The sequence below is a fragment of the Oncorhynchus mykiss genome, chromosome 4 (genome assembly GCF_057628025.1).
Source record: "Oncorhynchus mykiss isolate SJ-2025 chromosome 4, ASM5762802v1, whole genome shotgun sequence".
Taxonomy (NCBI): domain Eukaryota; kingdom Metazoa; phylum Chordata; class Actinopteri; order Salmoniformes; family Salmonidae; genus Oncorhynchus; species Oncorhynchus mykiss.
The window spans coordinates 64,342,995-64,362,692 of record NC_143025.1 but is presented as its reverse complement, the minus strand read 5'-3'; the positions used below and the strand labels follow the sequence as shown (position 1 = coordinate 64,362,692).

The following is a 19,698-nucleotide window of genomic DNA, read 5'->3' as shown; positions in this document are numbered from 1 at the left end:
CACTCGGTGTAGACAACTTATTTAAACCTACTTTGCACAATTTAAATGTCATTTATTTTTTTGTAGTCACAGGGGTGGATATATGGATGATTTTTTTGTGGTCATTTTTATTTATTTTTAAATTTATTTCAAATATTGAAATTGACTGGAATTGGTCAAACTCAAAGTTTAATACATGTACAGAATGACCCTCTTTCCCATAAAAGTATGGTCATGACTGTCTGACATGAAAGGGTAGTTTAACTTTGCCCCGCAGACAATCGATCTGAGATCCTTCAGTTTCAGTCATGCGGTTTCAGTCATGTGTCGACCCTATTCTTTCAAGCTCCAGATTTTGACACCGTATTCAAACAGATTTTGATCTGTTTTAAGTGCATTTTCTTTTTCTGCGGTCAATGGCCTTTAAAATGTACTTCAAGCTAACGTTTGTGTTGACTGCACCCCAGGTATCTGAGCTCTCTCGTGGAGACCATCCTGATTTACCAGCATTTCAAAAAGCCCTCTGTGGAGCAGCCACCGCCCAAGCAGGAACTGGTGGACTTCTGGATGGACTTCCTGGTGGAGGCCACAAAGAAAGACGTCTCATCTGTCCGCTTCCCAGTATGTCTCCCTGATGTGACTGCCACTGAGCCCCATGCTCGCTCTTCCTTCCTGGCGTTCTTCACTGTTTAGACTTGAACTTGACAGTTAGACATATACTGTACACACATAAACCATAACAATGGCACCAACTGAGGCAGTGTTCCTAGACTGTTTACTTCTCTGATCTCGAGGTGATATTGGTTGTCCTCTTTTCCAGGTGTTGATACTGGAGCCCACGAAAGTCTATCAGCCTTCGTACTTGTCCATAAACAACGATGTGGAGGAGAACACTGTCTCCATCTGGCATGTTGCTCCTGATGACAAGGTAAGTTACTGACCACAGGAAGAGTGTGTGACAACTGCCTCGTGCCTTTGCTTTGTGGTTTTTCTTCCACTGGAAAGAGTCTCATAAACTAAGTATGTCTCTCTCTTTCTCTGAACTGACACATTTTGCCAGGTCATCAGAGTTACATTTTCAGGTGTCAGTCCTTGTCATATTTTCTGAGGTTCATGTTTTTCTGATCTCTCTAACAGAACAGGGGGGTCCATGAGTGGAACTTCAGCGCCATGTCAGTACGGGGTGTCAGGTTGGTGATCTCACAGCTGTCCTGATCTACACACTCATTGTACACTCATTGTATATGTATATGGACAGTGAAGTCACTGCTCGCTACTCTCCTCCTCTTTCCCATATGCCTCCATATTTCCCATATCCCTCCGTGGCTCTCCCTCCTCCACCCTCCCTGACTCCCTCTCCACAAAATAATTCAGTGGCAGACTGACAGGCCGAATGATCTTCCACTCTAGAGGGCCTCTGTGAGATGTTGCTAGGGAACGTATCTTACTCGGTGCCCACTCCCCCTCCAGTGGACTAGGAGACAATGGCAGTTCCCTCTGATGCAACAGTGTGCCATGGTGGGCTGAATACAACCACTCATTCTGTGCTCTGCTCCACTCTGCTCAGCCCTCGCCTCGGTTAGCTGGCTTAGAATCCCTGTTCACTCCGCTGAACACTGGTGGAGACTCAACAGGGTGTATGTGTGTGTGGGAAGGAACGCTCTGAGTTATGCTCATTCCGTCCAAGTTACTGTAACTTGTTTTATGTGTTTGAATGAAGAAGAATGTTTGGTGGTTAAAGACTTTTACAGCTCTGGTGAAAATGAAAAGCTTCTCTAGTTACCTACAACTGGAGTGATTTCTCAGATGGCTATGCTCAGACATCCAGTCTATGCCAGTGTCCTATGTCAGGTGAATTCCCCCATCTCGTTTCTAACTGTCAACTCCTCTTCCTCAGCATTTCCAAGTTTGACGAGCGCAGTGCCTTCCTGTACGTGCTAAACAACTCTGAGGACTTCCAGATCTATTTCTGCACAGAGATGCACTGCAAAAGGTCTGTCACTCTTCTGTCTGTGCCGTGACCACTCCATCTCACCAGCATGTGAGCCGCTGTCCAAGGCAGTGACTGTACTGTAGAGATTTACACGGAGAAGAACCAAAGCACAGGCAGCCAGTCTTATTAGCTCCACAGTGTGATTCAGTGAGTCAGTGCTGGTGTGATTTGAGCTTTCTCCCATTGAGTTTTCACGCTGAGAGTGTATGAAAGGGTGCCTGGGCTTAGTGTTCTTTCACAACTACTCCTGTGACGTATTTGTAAGTGTGGTAAAGGTCATCTGGGGTGATCTGTGTGTTGCAGGTTCTGTGATCTGGTCAACAGCATCGCAGAAGAAACATGGAAAGGCTCCGAAGAGGGGGAGTGTGACGCTGACGCCCTAGAGGTGAGGGAGGAGAGGGATATTTTCATTGTATGTTGTCTCCAACAGGATTAACCTGATTTCCAGAATGTGTAGGGTGTAGGCAGCAGCAATTGTCTCTCCGATTATTTTCCAAATTCTATATCAAAATCAAACCAGATTGAGGCAATGTACAGTGTGGAAATGGATAGAGGCAACTTCCTACAGTGTGGACATGGGTCATGCTGTTCATTGTACGTTTTGCAATGGAAACCAATAGTGTAGAGTAGGAAAAGCACCTGCTCCTCTAGTCACCTGTTCTCCCAGTGGTGAGGCGGGGGGAAATAATTGCCTGTGAATAATTACCCAAAGACTTCTTGTCAAACACAAGCATGGTGCCACAAATTGTTTTTGAGCCCTGTTTGATCTATGCCACACCTTGCAAAGCTCACATTGCCCTTTGCTTAGTTGATACCCAGCCGCCACTCTCACCTTATGGCTCACCTGCTCTAAGATGGACCTATATCCCTGTTGTAACTCTATCGTTATGGCCCTTGAAGTTAACATGCAACAAAATGTCATCTTTAAAATCATTTCCTCCTCAGTACGACTATGAGTATGATGAGCTCGGGGAGAGGGTGGTTCTGGGAAAAGGCACATTTGGAGTGGTGTACGCAGGCCGGGACCTTAGCAACCAGGTGCGGCTGGCCATCAAGGAGATACCGGAGAGAGACAGCAGGTAGGTGAACATGTTAAGTTGAAATTTTCCACAAAAAGACCCTAGCACAAATCCTCAGCTTCTACTATTCCCCCTTACGCGTATTGTCATTGCACCGGCTACTATAGTTGACATAATAAGCATCCATGACACTTTTGCGGTCTTTTAAGAGGCCCTTTGCTAATGGAAGGCTGAATTGCAACAGGTCCCTGTGTCGTTATTTAAAGGGAGTGATTGGTTATTCAGAGCACAACAACCAAGGGGGTTTCCTGAGAGTGATCATTTGATTGGCAGATCGAAGGGAAACCAAAACGCTCGTTTAAGTCGTCGACTGTGTTAGCTCTGTGTTCCTGTTGTGTGTCCTTTCTCTGGCACACCAAAGTGTTATATATATATACCGTACACCTGATCGAGTGACTGGGCAATGAAAAGAATTGGGGGGGAAAGAGTCGCCTAGCAACTAGTGTACCAAGTACTTGCGCTGCCTTCCATCACTGGTCTGCTCATTGTTCCACCTATTCCTGTTTTATTATGGGACTCCTTCAGAGCCCAATCAGCCCAGATGATTCCTCTGCCATACATTGTTCCACTCATCACATCACAAGTCATTAGAGGGCTATCATGGGAAAACTCAAAGGTGTCAAGAATTATTCTGAATCACTTAGAAGCAACTCTGAAGTATCCTCTCGGGGGGCGGGGGAAACATTGAATAAGTGTCTGATTCACTAGAATAGCCAACCGTGTGATTGAGGGAGAATGTATTTAGTCTTATTATTGATGGTGTTCAGTTTGAACATTTATCTCTAGAAGAAGATTGCTGGAGAGTGACATTTCATATGTAGCCAGCTGGTGTGTGTCCTTGTGTTCCTTGTCCTCTGACCATGGTGTACTGGGCTGAGACTGAGTCCCTCTGACATCTCTCTCCGTGATAGGTTACTGCAAGCTACTAAGTGCAACAGTGCAATTTCCTGTTTCAAAGTGCTCTGGTCTTTTTTTTTTTTTTTTGAACGAGAGAGAGAGAGAGAAGACCTCATCCTGTCCTTTTTCCTTATTAGATGTAACAGTGGATGTTTCATCTATTCTGTCCTAGGTATTCTCAGCCCCTCCACGAGGAGATTGCCCTTCACAAACACCTGAAGCACAAGAACATTGTGCAGTACTTGGGCTCCATCAGCGAGAATGGTTTTATCAAGATCTTCATGGAGCAGGTTCCCGGAGGTAAGAGGGCAAATACAAACACGTATACACATTTTATTAGGTACACCCATCTGGTACCGGGTCAGACCCCCCTTTGCTTCCTGAACAGCCTGAATTGTTCAGGGTATGGATTCTACAAGTTGGAAACGTTCCACAGGGATGTTGGTCCATGCTGACGCGATGGCATCCCGCAGTTGCTGCAGATTGGACGACGGTACACCCCCGCCACCAGCCTGTACCCTTGACACCAGGCAGGATGGGTCCATGGACTCGTGCTGCTTACACCAAATCCTGACTCTGCCATCAGCATGACGCAACAGGAATCGGGATTAGTCGGCCAGGCAATATTATTCCATTCCTCAATTGTCCAGTGTTGGTGACCGCGTGCCTACTAGAGCCGCTTGTTCTTGTTTTTAGCTCATAGGAGAAGAAGTTGTGCATTCCAAGATGCCATTCTGCACACCACTGTTGTTTTGCGCCATCATTAGTCTCTTTGGGTCCTGCCTGTTAGCTTGCACGATTCTTGCCATTCTCCTTCGACCTCTCATCAACGAGCTGTTTTCTCCCACAAGACTGTCGCTGACTGGATGTTTTTTGTATGTCACACCATTTTCGGGAATCCTTAGACACCGTCGTGCGTGAAAATCCTAGGAAGGCGGACGTTTCTGAGATACTGGATCCGGCAACCCTGGTACCGTCGACCATACCACGCTCAAAGTCACTTCGGTCACTCGTTTTGCCCATTGTAACGTTCAGTCGAACAGTAACTGAATGCCTTGATGCCCATCTGCCTGCTTTGTGTAGCAAGCCACAACCACCTGACTGTAGGAGCTAACCATTTTCGTGAACGGGGTGGTGTACCTAATAAACCTATCCTGTGAGTGTATGTTATCTGAGTTATGTAATGGACTGAATACACTCCTGTCCTGCTGATAGTAAAGCAGAATGTATTAATATGTATTGTACTTTGGCCTGTGGTTTGTATCCAGGAAGCCTGTCTGCCCTGCTGAGGTCTAAATGGGGCCCTCTGAAGAATAACGAACCCACCATCGGCTTCTACACCAGACAGATCCTGGAGGGGCTCAAATATCTCCATGACAACCAGATCGCTCACAGAGACATCAAGGTGGAGCCTTGGCTTTTTCCTCTTCCACTGCTCTATTTCAAAGGCTTTGATTGGCCATTGTATAGTATTCTCCTGGCCAATAGGGAGGCCACATTCATGTCAGGGGTACATAAATGATTTGATTTGTAAGTGGTGCCTGGCACTATCATAAAGACTTCCCCTTATCATCCTACAGGAAGGTTAATGTGACATAACTCCGTCTCAGTCATAATAAAAACCCACTGAGCCCACTCCCATCCCATAATAGAGCAAGTCATTTAGGTTAGCATACTCTTCCTCCTACACCCAGGACAAGATAGGCCTCTAAATTCTGCCTCATTTAACAATAGTATCTCATAAAATCACCTCAACGACCATTCACGTCAATGCTAATAAACTTGTTTTGGATTGGAGGTGGTGAATATGGCCCACTGTAACAACTGTTGCTGATTGCCTTCTAGGAAATACCTTAGATTACCAGGCTGTTATCATAGTCATTTGGGTTAAGGTTAAGGAATAGATCTTACTTGAAATGGAGCTCTTTTCTCATCCCATCTGTTCTCTTTATATCCACAGGGAGACAATGTGCTAATAAACACATATAGTGGAGTTCTGAAGATATCTGACTTTGGCACCTCTAAACGGCTTGCTGGGATCAACCCCTGCACTGAGACTTTCACTGGTATGTTCTGGTCTCCCTGACTGGGTTTATAACCGCTGGTACAGTTGAAGTCGGAACTTTACGTACACCTTAACCAAATACATTTAATCTCAGTTTTTCACAATTCCTGACATTTAATCCTAGTAAAAAAATCCCTGTCTTAGGTCAATTAGGATCACCACTTTATTTTAAGAATATGAAATGTCAGAATAATAGTAGAGAGAATTATTTATTTCAACTTTTATTTCTTTCATCACATTCCCAGTGGGTCAGAAGTTTACATACACTCAATCAGTATTTGGTAGCGTTGCTTTAAATTGTTTAACTTGGGTCAAACTTATCGGGTAGCCTTCCAATAGCTTCCCACATTAAGTTGGGTGAATTTTGTCCCATTCCTCCTGACAGAGCTGGTGTAACTGAGTCAGGTTTGTAGGCCTCCTTGCTCGCACACGCTGTTTCAGTTCTGCCCACATATTTTCTAGAGGATTGAGGTCAGGGCTTTGTGATGGCCACTCCAATACCTTGACTTTGTTATCCTTAAGCCATTTTGCCACAACTTTAGAAGTATGCTTGGGGGTCATTGTCCATTTGGAAGACCCATTTGCGACCAAGCTTGAACTTCCTGACTGATGTCTTGTGATGATGCTTCAATATATCCACATAATTTTCCTACCTCATGATGCCATTTATTTTTTGAAGTGCACAAGTCCCTCCTGCAGCAAAGCACCCCCACAACATGATGCTGTCACCACCCGTGCTTCATGGTTGGGATGATGCTCTTCGGCTTGCAAGCCTCCCCTTTATCCTCCAAACATAACGATGGTCATTATGGCCAAACAGTTCTATTTTTGTTTCATCAGAACAGAGGACATTTCTCCAAAAAGTACGATCTTTGTCCCCATGTGCAGTTGCAAACTGTAGTCTGGCTTTTTAATAGCGGTTTTGGAGCAGTGGCTTCTTCCTTGCTGAGCGGCCTTTCAGGTTATGTCGATATAGGACTCGTTTTACTGTGGATATAGATACTTTTGTACCGGTTTCTTCACAAGGTCCTTTCCTGTTGTTCTGGGATTGATTTGCACTTTTCGCACCAAAGTACGTTCATCTCTAGGAGACAGAACGCGTCTCCTTCCTGAGCGGTATGACGGCTGCGTGGTCCCATGGTGTTTATACTTGCGTACTATTGTTTGTGAAGATGAACGTGGTACTTTCAGCCGTTTGGAAATTGCTCCCAAGGATGAACCAGACTTGTTGAGGTCTTGGCTAATTTTTTTGATTTTCCCATGATGTCAAGCAAAGAGGCACTTAGTTTAAAGGTAGGCCTTGACATACATCCACAGGTACACCGCCAATTGACTCAAATTATGTCAATTAGCCTATCAGAAGCTTCTAATTATATAATTACATAATTTTCTGGAATTTTCCAAGCTGTTTAAAGGCACAGTCAACTTAGTGTATGTTAACTTCTGACCCACTGGAATTGTGATGTAAACAATTGTTGGAAAAATGACTTGTGTCATGCACAAAGTAGATGTCCTAACCGACTTGCCAAAACTATAGTTTGTTAACAAGACATTTGTGGAGTGGTTGAAAAACAAGTTTTAATGACTCCAACCTAAGTGTGTGTAAACTTCTGGCATCAACTGTAATGTTCTGGTCTTCCTGACTGGGTTTATAACCACGGGTCTGTTCTGATCTGCCTGATTGGGTTTAGAACCACCAAGCTTCCCCTCCCTACATTGTAAACATGCCTTGATGAAACAGAATGTTTGAAAATGAGCTGGACCCTCAATCCACGTAGTGATCTCACTGACTATTTATAATAACCTTAGTTTTGTCCCAAAGTAACTAGTTATTTTGTGTGCCCAAATTCTTCTGAGCCCCCCCCCCCCCCCAGTATATCTGTTTGGGCTTCTTTGGGTCAATTTGTAGTCTACAAATTATTTATAGTTACGTTCCAGCCCCCTGACGCATCCACTCTAGAATAAATAGGCCCGCGGCAAAAGAATAGCCTGCCGTTTCTATTCAGAGTGGTCAGGTCAGGGTTCCAGGGTTATGGCAGTGTTGACATTGTGGCAGCCAATGGTAGCACAGCTTGGCCTCTTTGTTAAGATCAGTGGACTGTTGATTGGAGCATAGAAATACACCTCCTTTTCATCTTGAAACCATTACCGTACAGTCAGTTTCTCCTATTTAAATTGTACGCCAATGTGTATTTTCACCATAGCACTTAGCGTACCTTTTAAAAGCTCTATAAAAGCTCCTCTTACTGTAAGCTACAATTAGACTCATTTCATCCATGGTTACTATAGAGCCCAAGTTCACCCTCCCTAAAATCTGATTTGCTTGTATCAGACCTTATATGCAAATTCTACATATGCAACTTGTAACTAGCAGATGTGATGTGTATAATTTACAGTCGGTTTGGTGTGTTGTTGTTTTGCAGGGACTCTACAGTACATGGCCCCTGAGATCATAGATAAAGGCCCTCGAGGCTACGGCAAGCCTGCAGACATCTGGTCTCTTGGGTGCACCATCATTGAGATGGCCACTGGGAAACCACCCTTCTACGAGCTGGGGGAACCACAGGCCGCCATGTTCAAGGTCAGAGTTCAGAGGTCAACTAATGTTCAGTTTATTGACCTCTGTTGTTCATTGGGATTTATGGTTTTGCTGACCTTTTTCTCTCAGTAGTGAAGTCAGATGCGGGAATAGATAGCTGTCTTTACACGCCTCTAGGCACATTTGTGCAAGTGATTGGATTACATGCTTATTCAACTGTGAGGTTAGACATAGTACCTACAGATATAATTTGTGTGCAGTACTGTCTATCCTTTGTGTGTTGTTTTAAAGTTTCCGTTCCATTAATGAGCCCTCCTCAAGCTTTTTCCACTTGTATTCATCTAAAGTGGAAATTTTAAGTGTTGCCCTCATCAGCAATATCACAAAGGCAAAGTCTGGGCATATGTAGTCTATTAAAAACTGAAGCTAATGATCCAACAGGGTGGTCTGTGATGGAGATCATGTTGAATACAGGCCAGAAGCATGGACATTTCCATGCATTTTAATTGAATTACAGTAGTAAATTGCTGTGCGTTCACATGTCTTAACTTGCATTTTCCAGTGTTTATAAACCACTTTTCTGTACCTGATTGTATAGATCTGTAATGCTAATAATGCTTTCACTAACACTGTCATCTTTCTATGCAATGGCTTACATGAGAAACTACCATTTACGGGAAATTTCTCATCTATACTGTTGTTCAGGTGAGAAAGCGTTTGGCAACAATCCTCACATGAATATTCTTTTGGAATGTCTCCACTGGTAATCTCATGCCTACATTCCAGATCAATGTTGGGAATTTCTAGAGTGCTTCTTATCAGACGAGCTAAGGCATTCGTCCTTCACTTTCGCGTTGACCTCCTATACTGTGATGGTATGAGCACACCTGCATAGTGTTACAGCGCCACAGAGCTATGGGTTAGAAGAGATCTGTTTCCCCACCATTAACTAAAGTCAGGCCCTTAGGTTAGGCCCTGAGATCTAACATGACTGGGTTTTGTCTTGGCTGTAGCTGCAGGTTAGGCCCTTAGATCTAACATGACTGGGTTTTGTCTTGGCTGTAGCTGCAGGTTAGGCCCTTAGATCTAACATGACTGGGTTTTGTCTTGGCTGTAGCTGCGGGTTAGGCCCTGAGATCTAACATGACTGGGTTTTGTCTTGGCTGTAGCTGCGGGTTAGGCCCTTAGATCTAACATGACTGGGTTTTGTCTTGGCTGTAGCTGCGGGTTAGGCCCTGAGATCTAACATGACTGGGTTTTGTCTTGGCTGTAGCTGCGGGTTAGGCCCTTAGATCTAACATGACTGGGTTTTGTCTTGGCTGTAGCTGCAGGTTAGGCCCATAGATCTAACATGACTGGGTTTTGTCTTGGCTGTAGCTGCGGGTTAGGCCCTGAGATCTAACATGACTGGGTTTTGTCTTGGCTGTAGCTGCGGGTTAGGCCCTGAGATCTAACATGACTGGGTTTTGTCTTGGCTGTAGCTGCGGGTTAGGCCCTTAGATCTAACATGACTGGGTTTTGTCTTGGCTGTAGCTGCGGGTTAGGCCCCTTAGATCTAACATGACTGGGTTTTGTCTTGGCTGTAGCTGCGGGTTAGGCCCCTTAGATCTAACATGACTGGGTTTTGTCTTGGCTGTAGCTGCGGGTTAGGCCCTGAGATCTAACATGACTGGGTTTTGTCTTGGCTGTAGCTGCGGGTTAGGCCCTTAGATCTAACATGACTGGGTTTTGTCTTGGCTGTAGCTGCGGGTTAGGCCCTGAGATCTAACATGACTGGGTTTTGTCTTGGCTGTAGCTGCGGGTTAGGCCCTTAGATCTAACATGACTGGGTTTTGTCTTGGCTGTAGCTGCGGGTTAGGCCCCTTAGATCTAACATGACTGGGTTTTGTCTGGGCAGTATATGCAGGTTAGGCCTTTATCTTGGCTGTTGTTCCAAGTTAGGCCCCTTAGATCTAACATGACTGGGTTTTATCTTGGCGAAAGCTGCTATTTAGACCCTTAAATCTAGCATGACTTGGCTAGGTCACTTGACTTAGTTCTGTACTGTGACTTGGCTGCAGCTTAGGCCCTTAACTCAAGCATGACTGTGCTGCGTTTTATCTTGACTACAGGTCGGCATGTTTAAGATCCACCCTGAGATCCCAGATTCCATGTCCATGGAGGCCAAGGCCTTCATCCTGCGCTGCTTTGAGCCCGATCCCGACCAGAGGGCCACCGCCCTGCACCTGCTCACGGATGAGTTCCTCACCGTCACCAGCCGCAAGAAGAGGGGCAAGAGCAGCTTCACAGGTAGCTAGGACAACGCTTCACTGGTCAATCAGTGCAGTAGTTAGTAGAATATATATATATCTGAATAGATAGACAATTGCTTCTAGATACTTTGTTTTATATACGTTTTGTCTGTTTATTTTTCTGCACAATCCATACTTATCGTTGAATTAAAAAATATATATGTTTTTCTCCTCAGCTCTTACACCAGCAGGTTCAGGTGAGTTTATCTGAGCGTCTGTGCTTCATCCTCTCTAGAGTACACTGAGTCTGAGCCCAACGACATGAGGCTAACCCAATTATCCTGTTGACCACCCTACCCTGAAATGACACCCTCACAGAAGTAGTACTGTAATATCATTTCCGTGTCGTGTCCTTAACAAGTTGTTCGCTCTGCTTTTCTTTGTGTAACTGTGCCGTCACCCGTCTCTGTGCCCTCCAGAGTACCTGCGCAGCATCTCCCTGCCAGTGCCCGTGGTGGTGGAGGACACCAGCAGCAGCAGTGAGTACGGCTCCGTCTCCCCTGAGAATGACCTCAACACCAACCCCTTCATCTTCAAGCCCAGCACCAAGTGTTACAGCGATCGGGACGTCAAGGGAACCCGCTCCCTGTTCCTCAGGTAACACAACACACAGTCAGCACCATACCGTATGTGTTTGGACAGTGAAGCTAACATTTTAAGGATTTGAGATCACAAAAACACACCTCTTAAAATCAATCTGACAATAAGCAGTGCCGGAAAAACCCAAATCTGGAGGAAACTTGTGAATATTGCTATAGTAAGTGAGAGATAAAGACAGATGCTCTGTATATTATCTGGGCATTATGGACAATGAGGCATGTTGTACATCCGTGGAGTACATTAGCTCCAGATTTGATCATGCTTATACCACGGTTGCCAAAGAATGTCCTGTAATGTTGACAATGATAAAATTCACTAATATGTTGTCAAAACAATTTCACTGAGCCTGTGTTTTTTTCTCCGCACTCACGCACAAACACACTGACACAGACATACTTTTATGTCTTATTTTTTGACTTATCTATTTTTGACTTAACACGTCTTTTTCTTATAACTGCATTGTTGGTTAAGGGCTTGTAAGTACTTGACTGTAAGGTCTGCTACACCTGTTGTATTCGGCGCATGTGACAAATCATATTTGATTTGATATACTCATCCAAACACACCAAAACTGCTGCTACCAGACTCTTGTTATTATTACTAAATACTGAACCATTTTAAACACTTGCCCCCCAATCCTCCCTTCCCCAAAACACATTTAAATATTGGACTATAAATTGTGCCTTCCTGCAAGTAAACATTTCGTTGGTATACCAACTTGAACTTTATTATTCTCCTATATAAATATGTTCTAAAACAAATGTCACTGAGGTCTCTAATCTAACCTGTGTTCCCCACCAGTATCCCAGTGGAGAACTTTGAGGACCACAGTGCTCCTCCGTCTCCTGATGAGAAGGACACTGGGTTCTTCATGCTGAGGAAGGACAGCGAGAGAAGGGCCACTCTGCACCGCATTCTCACTGAGGACAGAGACAAGGTGGTGGCCAACCTCGTGGAGGCTCTCAAACAGGTCAGTTAGCATCTAGTCTAGTAGTGGACAGGGAAAGGTTTGGCCTGGTTCCAGTTCGTTTTTTCCCCTGGCGTGTCACTCGGCATGACAATGACCCTAGGAGTTGGCAAGACAGCACGAACAGATCTGGGAACAGGTTAGAAGCTGTCTCAGAGTAAAACAAACCTCTCATCATCTGCACTCCTCTCTCTACCTTCACCCTCCTCTCCCCTATGTGTGCAGGGTTCTGAGACATCCGACACCAAGTTGAGACATCAGCATATCTCCACCCTGGTGGTCAGTCTGGGGGACTTTGTGCGCATGGCGGACAGGAAGATCATAGCCAACACCCTCTCCCAGCTCAAACTGGAGCTAGACTTTGACAGCACGGCCATCAGCCAACTACAGGTGGTGCTATTCGGGTTCCAGGATGCAGTAAGTGCTCTTTCTTCACCTATTAGTAGGTCTCTCTATAAGCATTATAAATGGCCTATGATGATTCAAAAGTCCCATTGTCTATTTATCCACTGTGAATGGCTTGGAATTAAAATAGTCCTTGTATAGACCAAAGGTTCTGGAGGCATTAAAGTATGATTTAAGGGGGTTTCTGTGAAACGTTCACAGCAGAATTATGTCGCCATGCTGCCATTGTTTGAACAAACAGATCAGACTATTGACTGTGAAACATTTTTGACCTTTAAGGGTAATTAAAGGGAAATATGTCCCCTTAATTACACATCGTGTAAAGGGGCTGATTCTGCCCTGTATCACAAATACAATTATGCAAATAGCACTGTAGCAGGCTGTAAGATATGTGAGAGTTATTACATAACTCAATAATGAGCTCTGATGCCCCTTAGTGGATACTTATGAAACCAGCTCTGGTCTATAGGTTACACTGTCTGCAACAGATTATTATCAACGCACGATGCACACTTGTTTTTCACAGTTGGATTTTCCAGAATGCATGGCTTTTTATAAATAGCAGTCTCTCTTTTTTCTGGGAAATGCTTGTTCCATAGGCTAATTATAGGGGGATATCTCAGCTTACTAGGCAGCCACCACACGCAATGTAAACAGACACCCTCTGGGGTCAAGCCTGTTGTCCTTTCCACTAATGTGACCATGTAGAGGATGCATAGGTGCAGTATGTGTGTGGGTCAGCTGTTTATTAATGGTGTGTGTGTGTGTGTGTGTGTGTGTGTGTGTGTGTGTGTGTGTGTGTGGCCATTGCATCTCCAGGTAAACAAAGTACTACGAAACCACAACATCAAGCCCCACTGGATGTTCGCTCTGGACAATATCATCCGTAAAGCGGTGCAAACTGCCATCACCATTCTGGTGCCAGGTAATAGCAGTGACTCCAGCTGCAGAGTTTTAAATCAGTAATTATGCACCTAAGGGCCCAGGACACTGTTTGTTAACTAAAGATAGAAACATGACTTTGAACAGAGCCCCAATCTAATCACAACTTAAGGTTACTTTTGTAACTCCGATTCTCTGAAAATATGAGTGAGACGTATCACAACTCTCGGAAGGACCAATCAAAAGCCCAGGCTCTATCGCAGCCGGCCACGACCGGGAGGTCCATGGGGCGACGCACAATTGGCCTAGCGTCGTCCGGGTTAGGGAGGGTTTGGCCGGTAGGGATATCCTTTTCTCATCGCGCACTAGCGACTCCTGTGGCGGGCCGGGCGCAGTGCAGGCTGACCAGGTCGCCAGGTGCACTGTGTTTCCTCCGACACATTGGTGCGGCTGGCTTCCGGGTTGGATGCGCGCTGTGTTAAGAAGCAGTGCGACTTGGTTGGGTTGTGTTTCGGAGGACGCATGGCTCTCGACCTTCGTCTCTCCCGAGCCCGTACGGGAGTTGTAGCGATGAGACAAGACAATAACTACTAACAATTGGATACCACGAAATTGGGGAGGAAAAAGGGGAAACAAAAAGACAAAAGGGCGTCTGTTGGAAACAGACATGTAGCGGCGAATGAGGTGAGCCCCTCACTTCCTTATAAGGAGCCACTCTCCTGCCCTCTGGTCATTCTCAAGCATGCTTCTCTTCCTCTGTTTAATTTGATACGTCCCAAAAACAGTGCCCAAAAGGTAAACTCCTCAGTAGGAGAGGGCCCTATGAGAGAAGGGCATAACACCCTTGAGCTCTCGTTCAATCCAAGTAGATGCGCAACGTCCGAAATGAAAAACCCCTGGGCAAACAGTGGTAGTGTTGGGGAAGCTACTCTGAAGATGTAGTTTACCAAGCTCCCAGTTACTTCACACTGGAAGAAGTTAAGTCTCGCTGAAGCTACCCTTAAGGAAAATATAGTTTGAAGTAGTTCACTACATACAAACTACTTTGTGAAAAATGATCATAAGTAAATCTGAAATTACATATACTACAATCTGCATGAATAGATCGCTTTGGGGTCATATGTTAACGGAATATGGATTTTAGCCTAATAAACACAAAACCGATGTTTCAAGTGAGAATTAGGCTGATCTGAAAGGAAATTATTGCCTACCGCCATATTTTATTTTCACAAAAAGAAGAGTTACACTACACTCTTAGGAAAAAAAGCCTTCCAAAAGGTTTCTTCAGGCTATAAGAGAACCCTTTTTGTTTCCATGTTAAAACCTTTTTGGTTTCCAGTTAGAACTATTTTGGGTTCCATGTAGAACCCTCTGTGAAAATTATTCTACATGGAACCCAAAAGGGTTTCTTCCTATGGGAACAGCTGAAGAACCCTTAAAACTTCGATAGCACCTTTTTTCTCTCCAAAGAGTGTAGCTAGATTTGAATTTAGTTCAACTACCACCAAGCTACTGCAAAATGTAGTTCAATTACTAGTTCAACTCCATGTAGTTCACTGCTTCCCAACACGGTTTAGGGATGCTAAAGGCAGTAGTAAAGTGAAAGATGGAGCAATGTCACATCTCCACACTTCTCAGCGGCTAGTAGCTTTTTTTCAAATGGCAAAAATGTAAACCCGAAGCAGACCAAACTCTTTAGCCCTTTAAAAATCCGCTGTATGTAAAATATTTTTGGAACGAGATGTGTGAATCCAAGGTCTACCACGGGGCCCAGGTCTGCGGGGCAGGCAGAAGTTGAAGGCTTTGCCTTCTTTCTTGCGCATGTCACACTTCTGCCGCATGAACAACTCATCGAGTGTCACTGGGACATCCAGGAGGTCCACATTTACTTTGTCTGTTAAACCCACTACTGCTAGGCTCATGCTATAACCACAAGCTTGAATGGCACTACGGGAGGCACAGAGATTTAGGTCTGTAATCCTACAGCTGTCCTCCAAAGCATCTGGCAATGGGTGTCCTGCTCCAGTTTCTTCCCCATCTCTTTCAGTAGCTCAACCTGATAAACCAACAATAGAGGTCACATTGAGAGCTCCGATTGCTTGGGCCGAGGCCTAGTACATTTTCTGAAAAATGGAGGCAGTAAAGTGCTGTGTCTTTCTAGGGAGTGAGGTGTCGGTGTCGTTAGCAACATGGCGCGAGGGGCTGAGGTGGTAAGCCAGTGGCGGCTCCACATTGGGAGGGTTAACAAATCCAGATTCCTCCATATAGTACATGTTGTGCATATCCAGGCTCGGAGTACTTCTAGCAAAAATCTTGCTAGTGAGGGTTTTGTGCCACAAGCTCTTAGCTTCCCTGAAGCAAGCTGGTACCGCGGGTAGCAGTTGTTTTACAGGGGCTGTATGAGATAGGTGTCTCTTCCAGTCGCATAGGTCCCTTGACGGGCCCCGAGCCCCTACGGGAGACGACCACTCGAGAGACGGCCACCAAACTCCAATGGAGTAAGGGGTGGCTTCACTGCTCTCAAGGCCGTCCGACCTGTGGGCCATAGAGGGCGGGCGAACCGGATCGCCAGCCCCCATCTCCTGAGCTATCTCGAGGATAACTGTGAGATAAATCCCATTGTCATCCTCGTCACCCCCTAGCTCGCTTTCCCCTGACACTACATCGTCAGACAGTGAGGTGAGGGAGTCGAGTCTATCCATGACCTCGCCCCAACTGGGCTAGTTTACGGGGAGCTGTGCCTCAGCTTTCGCTGTTGGCTCCGAGGGGCTATCGAAATAGATGCTCATTTAAGCCTCCTCTGACCAGCCATAGTCAGTAGTTTGCAGTGATCACAACACTCAGTTATCGAGCGCCTCTTGGGCATGTACCTTTCCCAAGCAATTGATGCATTGAGGATGGTAATCCTTCCTCACAATCATGGAACCGCAAGCGCAAAAACCTGGGAGTTCAAGTGCTAGGCTCTTCCTGGGATGGGATAGCAGTGGCCATTGTGAGGAACAAGGCTTGCTAGCAACGCCTGTTGAAAGAACAACAAGAAGCAGGCTTGGGCTAGCTAGATAGAAGCCTTGCTGCTGGTGGCTAGCAAAAGGTAGCTTGTGTAAATGGCGTTTAAAGCTAGCTAGTTAGAAGCCTTGCGGCTAATAACTAGTAATAATTAACTAGTAATAATTAGCTAGAAAGCAATGCTCTTCGCGAGGAAGAGAAGTGAGAATGACCATAGGGCGGGAAAGTGGCTCGTTATAAGGAAGTGAGGGGCTCACCTTATTTGCCACTCTACCTGTCTGTCTCCAACAGACGCTTTTGATAGGTCCTTCCAAGAGTTGGCGTTCCTGGTGAATCCCAATAGTGATACATCAAAAGGAGAACAGAGATTTGCATTTAACAAAAATATTGTATATACTCGTCAGATGCCATTATAACAATTGCATTTGAAAGATTATTGTAGTCATAGACTGATCTTTACTGAAGCTTGTGATGTTGCTGTCTTTGTTTCATGTTTCCTCTTTCAAAGTGCAGTTTAGCTGTTGTATATGTACTAGTTGTCATGCTATTGCTGTAACGGTGTAATGATGCATCACGTGTCCTTACCCAGAGCTGAGGCCCCACTTCAGCCTGGCCTCGGAGAGTGACCCGGCCGACCAGGATAATGTTGACGATGACGTTGAGCCTGAGGATTCCGCCGCCCACCAGAGCAGAGCCCCTCCCAACACTGCCCATGATGACACGGTCGCCACCTCCGGCGTGAGCACACTCAGTTCCACCGTTTCACACGAATCCAATAATGCCCAGCGCTCCGTCAGCATAGAACTAGGCAGGATGAAGCTGGAAACCAGCAGGTGGGTCGCCGTGCGGTCATAACCATGACAACAACTGTCAGACACAAAAGCAGAGATTTATTCCAACAACCTTTTCTATTACCACCACATCTGTGATGAATTAGTAACAGATATTGCCTGTAGCTTCACATTGTTTCCTCACCAATGTGAATTCTGTTATGTAGAAAGGTCCCAACACAGAAGAGAAAATATGTTCATTTTCATCATGGCTATCGGTGTGGCTGCAGTAGCCGTGTCTAGTAGTATTGTGTTAACTCATTGAATGACCCTATGTCTCCCCCTCCCCTCCTCTCTCCCTGCTGTGTCTGTCCAGGCTAATGGAGCAGTTGCTAGAGAGGGAGGGAGAGTACCAGGCCATCCTCCAGCAGGTCCTGGACGAGAGGGAAGAGGGGATCAAATTACTGAGGATCTGCTCAGAGCCTATCTGTGAGCACATCTCAACATATACTACACACCTTCCAACATACACTACACAGCTCCCAACATACACTACACAGCTCCCAACATACACTACACAGCACCCAACATACACTACACAGCACCCAACATACACTACACAGCACCCAACATACACTACACACCTCCCAACATCCACTACATACCTCCCAACATACACTGCACATCTCCCAACATACACTGCACACCACCCAACATACACTGCACACCTCCCAACATACACTGCACATCTCCCAACATACACCGCACACCTCCCAACAAACACCACATACCTCCCAACATACACTGCACATCTCCCAACATACACTGCACATCTCCCAACATACACTGCACACCTCCCAACATACACTGCACACCTCCCAACATACACTGCACACCTCCCAACATACACCGCACACCTCCCAACAAACACCACACACCTCCCAACATCCACTACACACCTCCCAACATCCACTACACAGCACCCAACAAACACCACACAGCACCCAACATCCACTACACAGCACCCAACATCCACTACACACCTCCCAACATCCACTACACACCTCCCAACATCCACTACACACCTCCCAACATCCACTACACACCTTCCAACATCCACTACACACCTCCCAACATCCACTACACACCTTCCAACATCCACTACACACCACCCAACATCCACTACACACCTCCCAACATCCACTACACACCTCCCAACATCCACTACACACCACCCAACATCCACTACACACCTCCCAACATCCACTACACACCTTCCAACATCCACTACACACCTCCCAACATCCACTACACACCTCCCAACATCCACTACACACCACCCAACATCCACTACACACCTCCCAACATCCACTACACACCTCCCAACATCCACTACACACCTCCCAACATCCACTACACACCACCCAACATCCACTACACACCTCCCAACATCCACTACACACCTCCCAACATCCACTACACACCTCCCAACATCCACTACACACCACCCAACATCCACTACACACCTCCCAACATACACTACACAGCACCCAACATCCACTACACACCTCCCAACATCCACTACACACCTTCCAACATCCACTACACACCTCCCAACATCCACTACACACCTCCCAACATCCACTACACACCTTCCAACATCCACTACACACCTTCCAACATCCACTACACACCTCCCAACATCCACTACACACCTCCCAACATCCACTACACACCTTCCAACATCCACTACACACCTCCCAACATCCACTACACACCTCCCAACATCCACTACACACCTCCCAACATCCACTACACACCTTCCAACATCCACTACACACCTCCCAACATCCACTACACACCTTCCAACATCCACTACACACCTCCCAACATCCACTACACACCTCCCAACATCCACTACACACCTCCCAACATCCACTACACACCTCCCAACATCCACTACACACCTCCCAACATCCACTACACACCTCCCAACATCCACTACACACCTCCCAACATCCACTACACACCTCCCAACATCCACTACACACCTCCCAACATCCACTACACACCTCCCAACATCCACTACACACCTCCCAACATCCACTACACACCTCCCAACATCCACTACACACCTCCCAACATCCACTACACACCTCCCAACATCCACTACACACCTCCCAACATCCACTACACACCTCCCAACATCCACTACACACCACCCA

At 45.9% G+C, this 19,698-nt stretch overlaps 1 protein-coding gene across 1 annotated transcript in view; it reads left to right on the top strand.

The window, feature by feature from the left end:
• map3k5 (mitogen-activated protein kinase kinase kinase 5) overlaps window positions 1-19,698 on the top strand; it is a 59,007-nt gene that overhangs the window by 33,571 nt on the left and 5,738 nt on the right. The window contains exons 10-27 of the mRNA XM_021600315.3: window positions 447-600; window positions 800-907; window positions 1,117-1,169; window positions 1,877-1,972; window positions 2,276-2,357; window positions 2,918-3,051; window positions 4,121-4,248; window positions 5,217-5,353; window positions 5,909-6,014; window positions 8,437-8,594; window positions 10,664-10,841; window positions 11,020-11,040; window positions 11,263-11,440; window positions 12,245-12,413; window positions 12,636-12,827; window positions 13,635-13,740; window positions 17,293-17,536; window positions 17,850-17,962. Coding sequence (XP_021455990.1) covers window positions 447-600; window positions 800-907; window positions 1,117-1,169; window positions 1,877-1,972; window positions 2,276-2,357; window positions 2,918-3,051; window positions 4,121-4,248; window positions 5,217-5,353; window positions 5,909-6,014; window positions 8,437-8,594; window positions 10,664-10,841; window positions 11,020-11,040; window positions 11,263-11,440; window positions 12,245-12,413; window positions 12,636-12,827; window positions 13,635-13,740; window positions 17,293-17,536; window positions 17,850-17,962 — 2,357 coding nt within the window. The remainder of the gene's footprint in view (window positions 1-446; window positions 601-799; window positions 908-1,116; window positions 1,170-1,876; window positions 1,973-2,275; window positions 2,358-2,917; window positions 3,052-4,120; window positions 4,249-5,216; window positions 5,354-5,908; window positions 6,015-8,436; window positions 8,595-10,663; window positions 10,842-11,019; window positions 11,041-11,262; window positions 11,441-12,244; window positions 12,414-12,635; window positions 12,828-13,634; window positions 13,741-17,292; window positions 17,537-17,849; window positions 17,963-19,698) is intronic.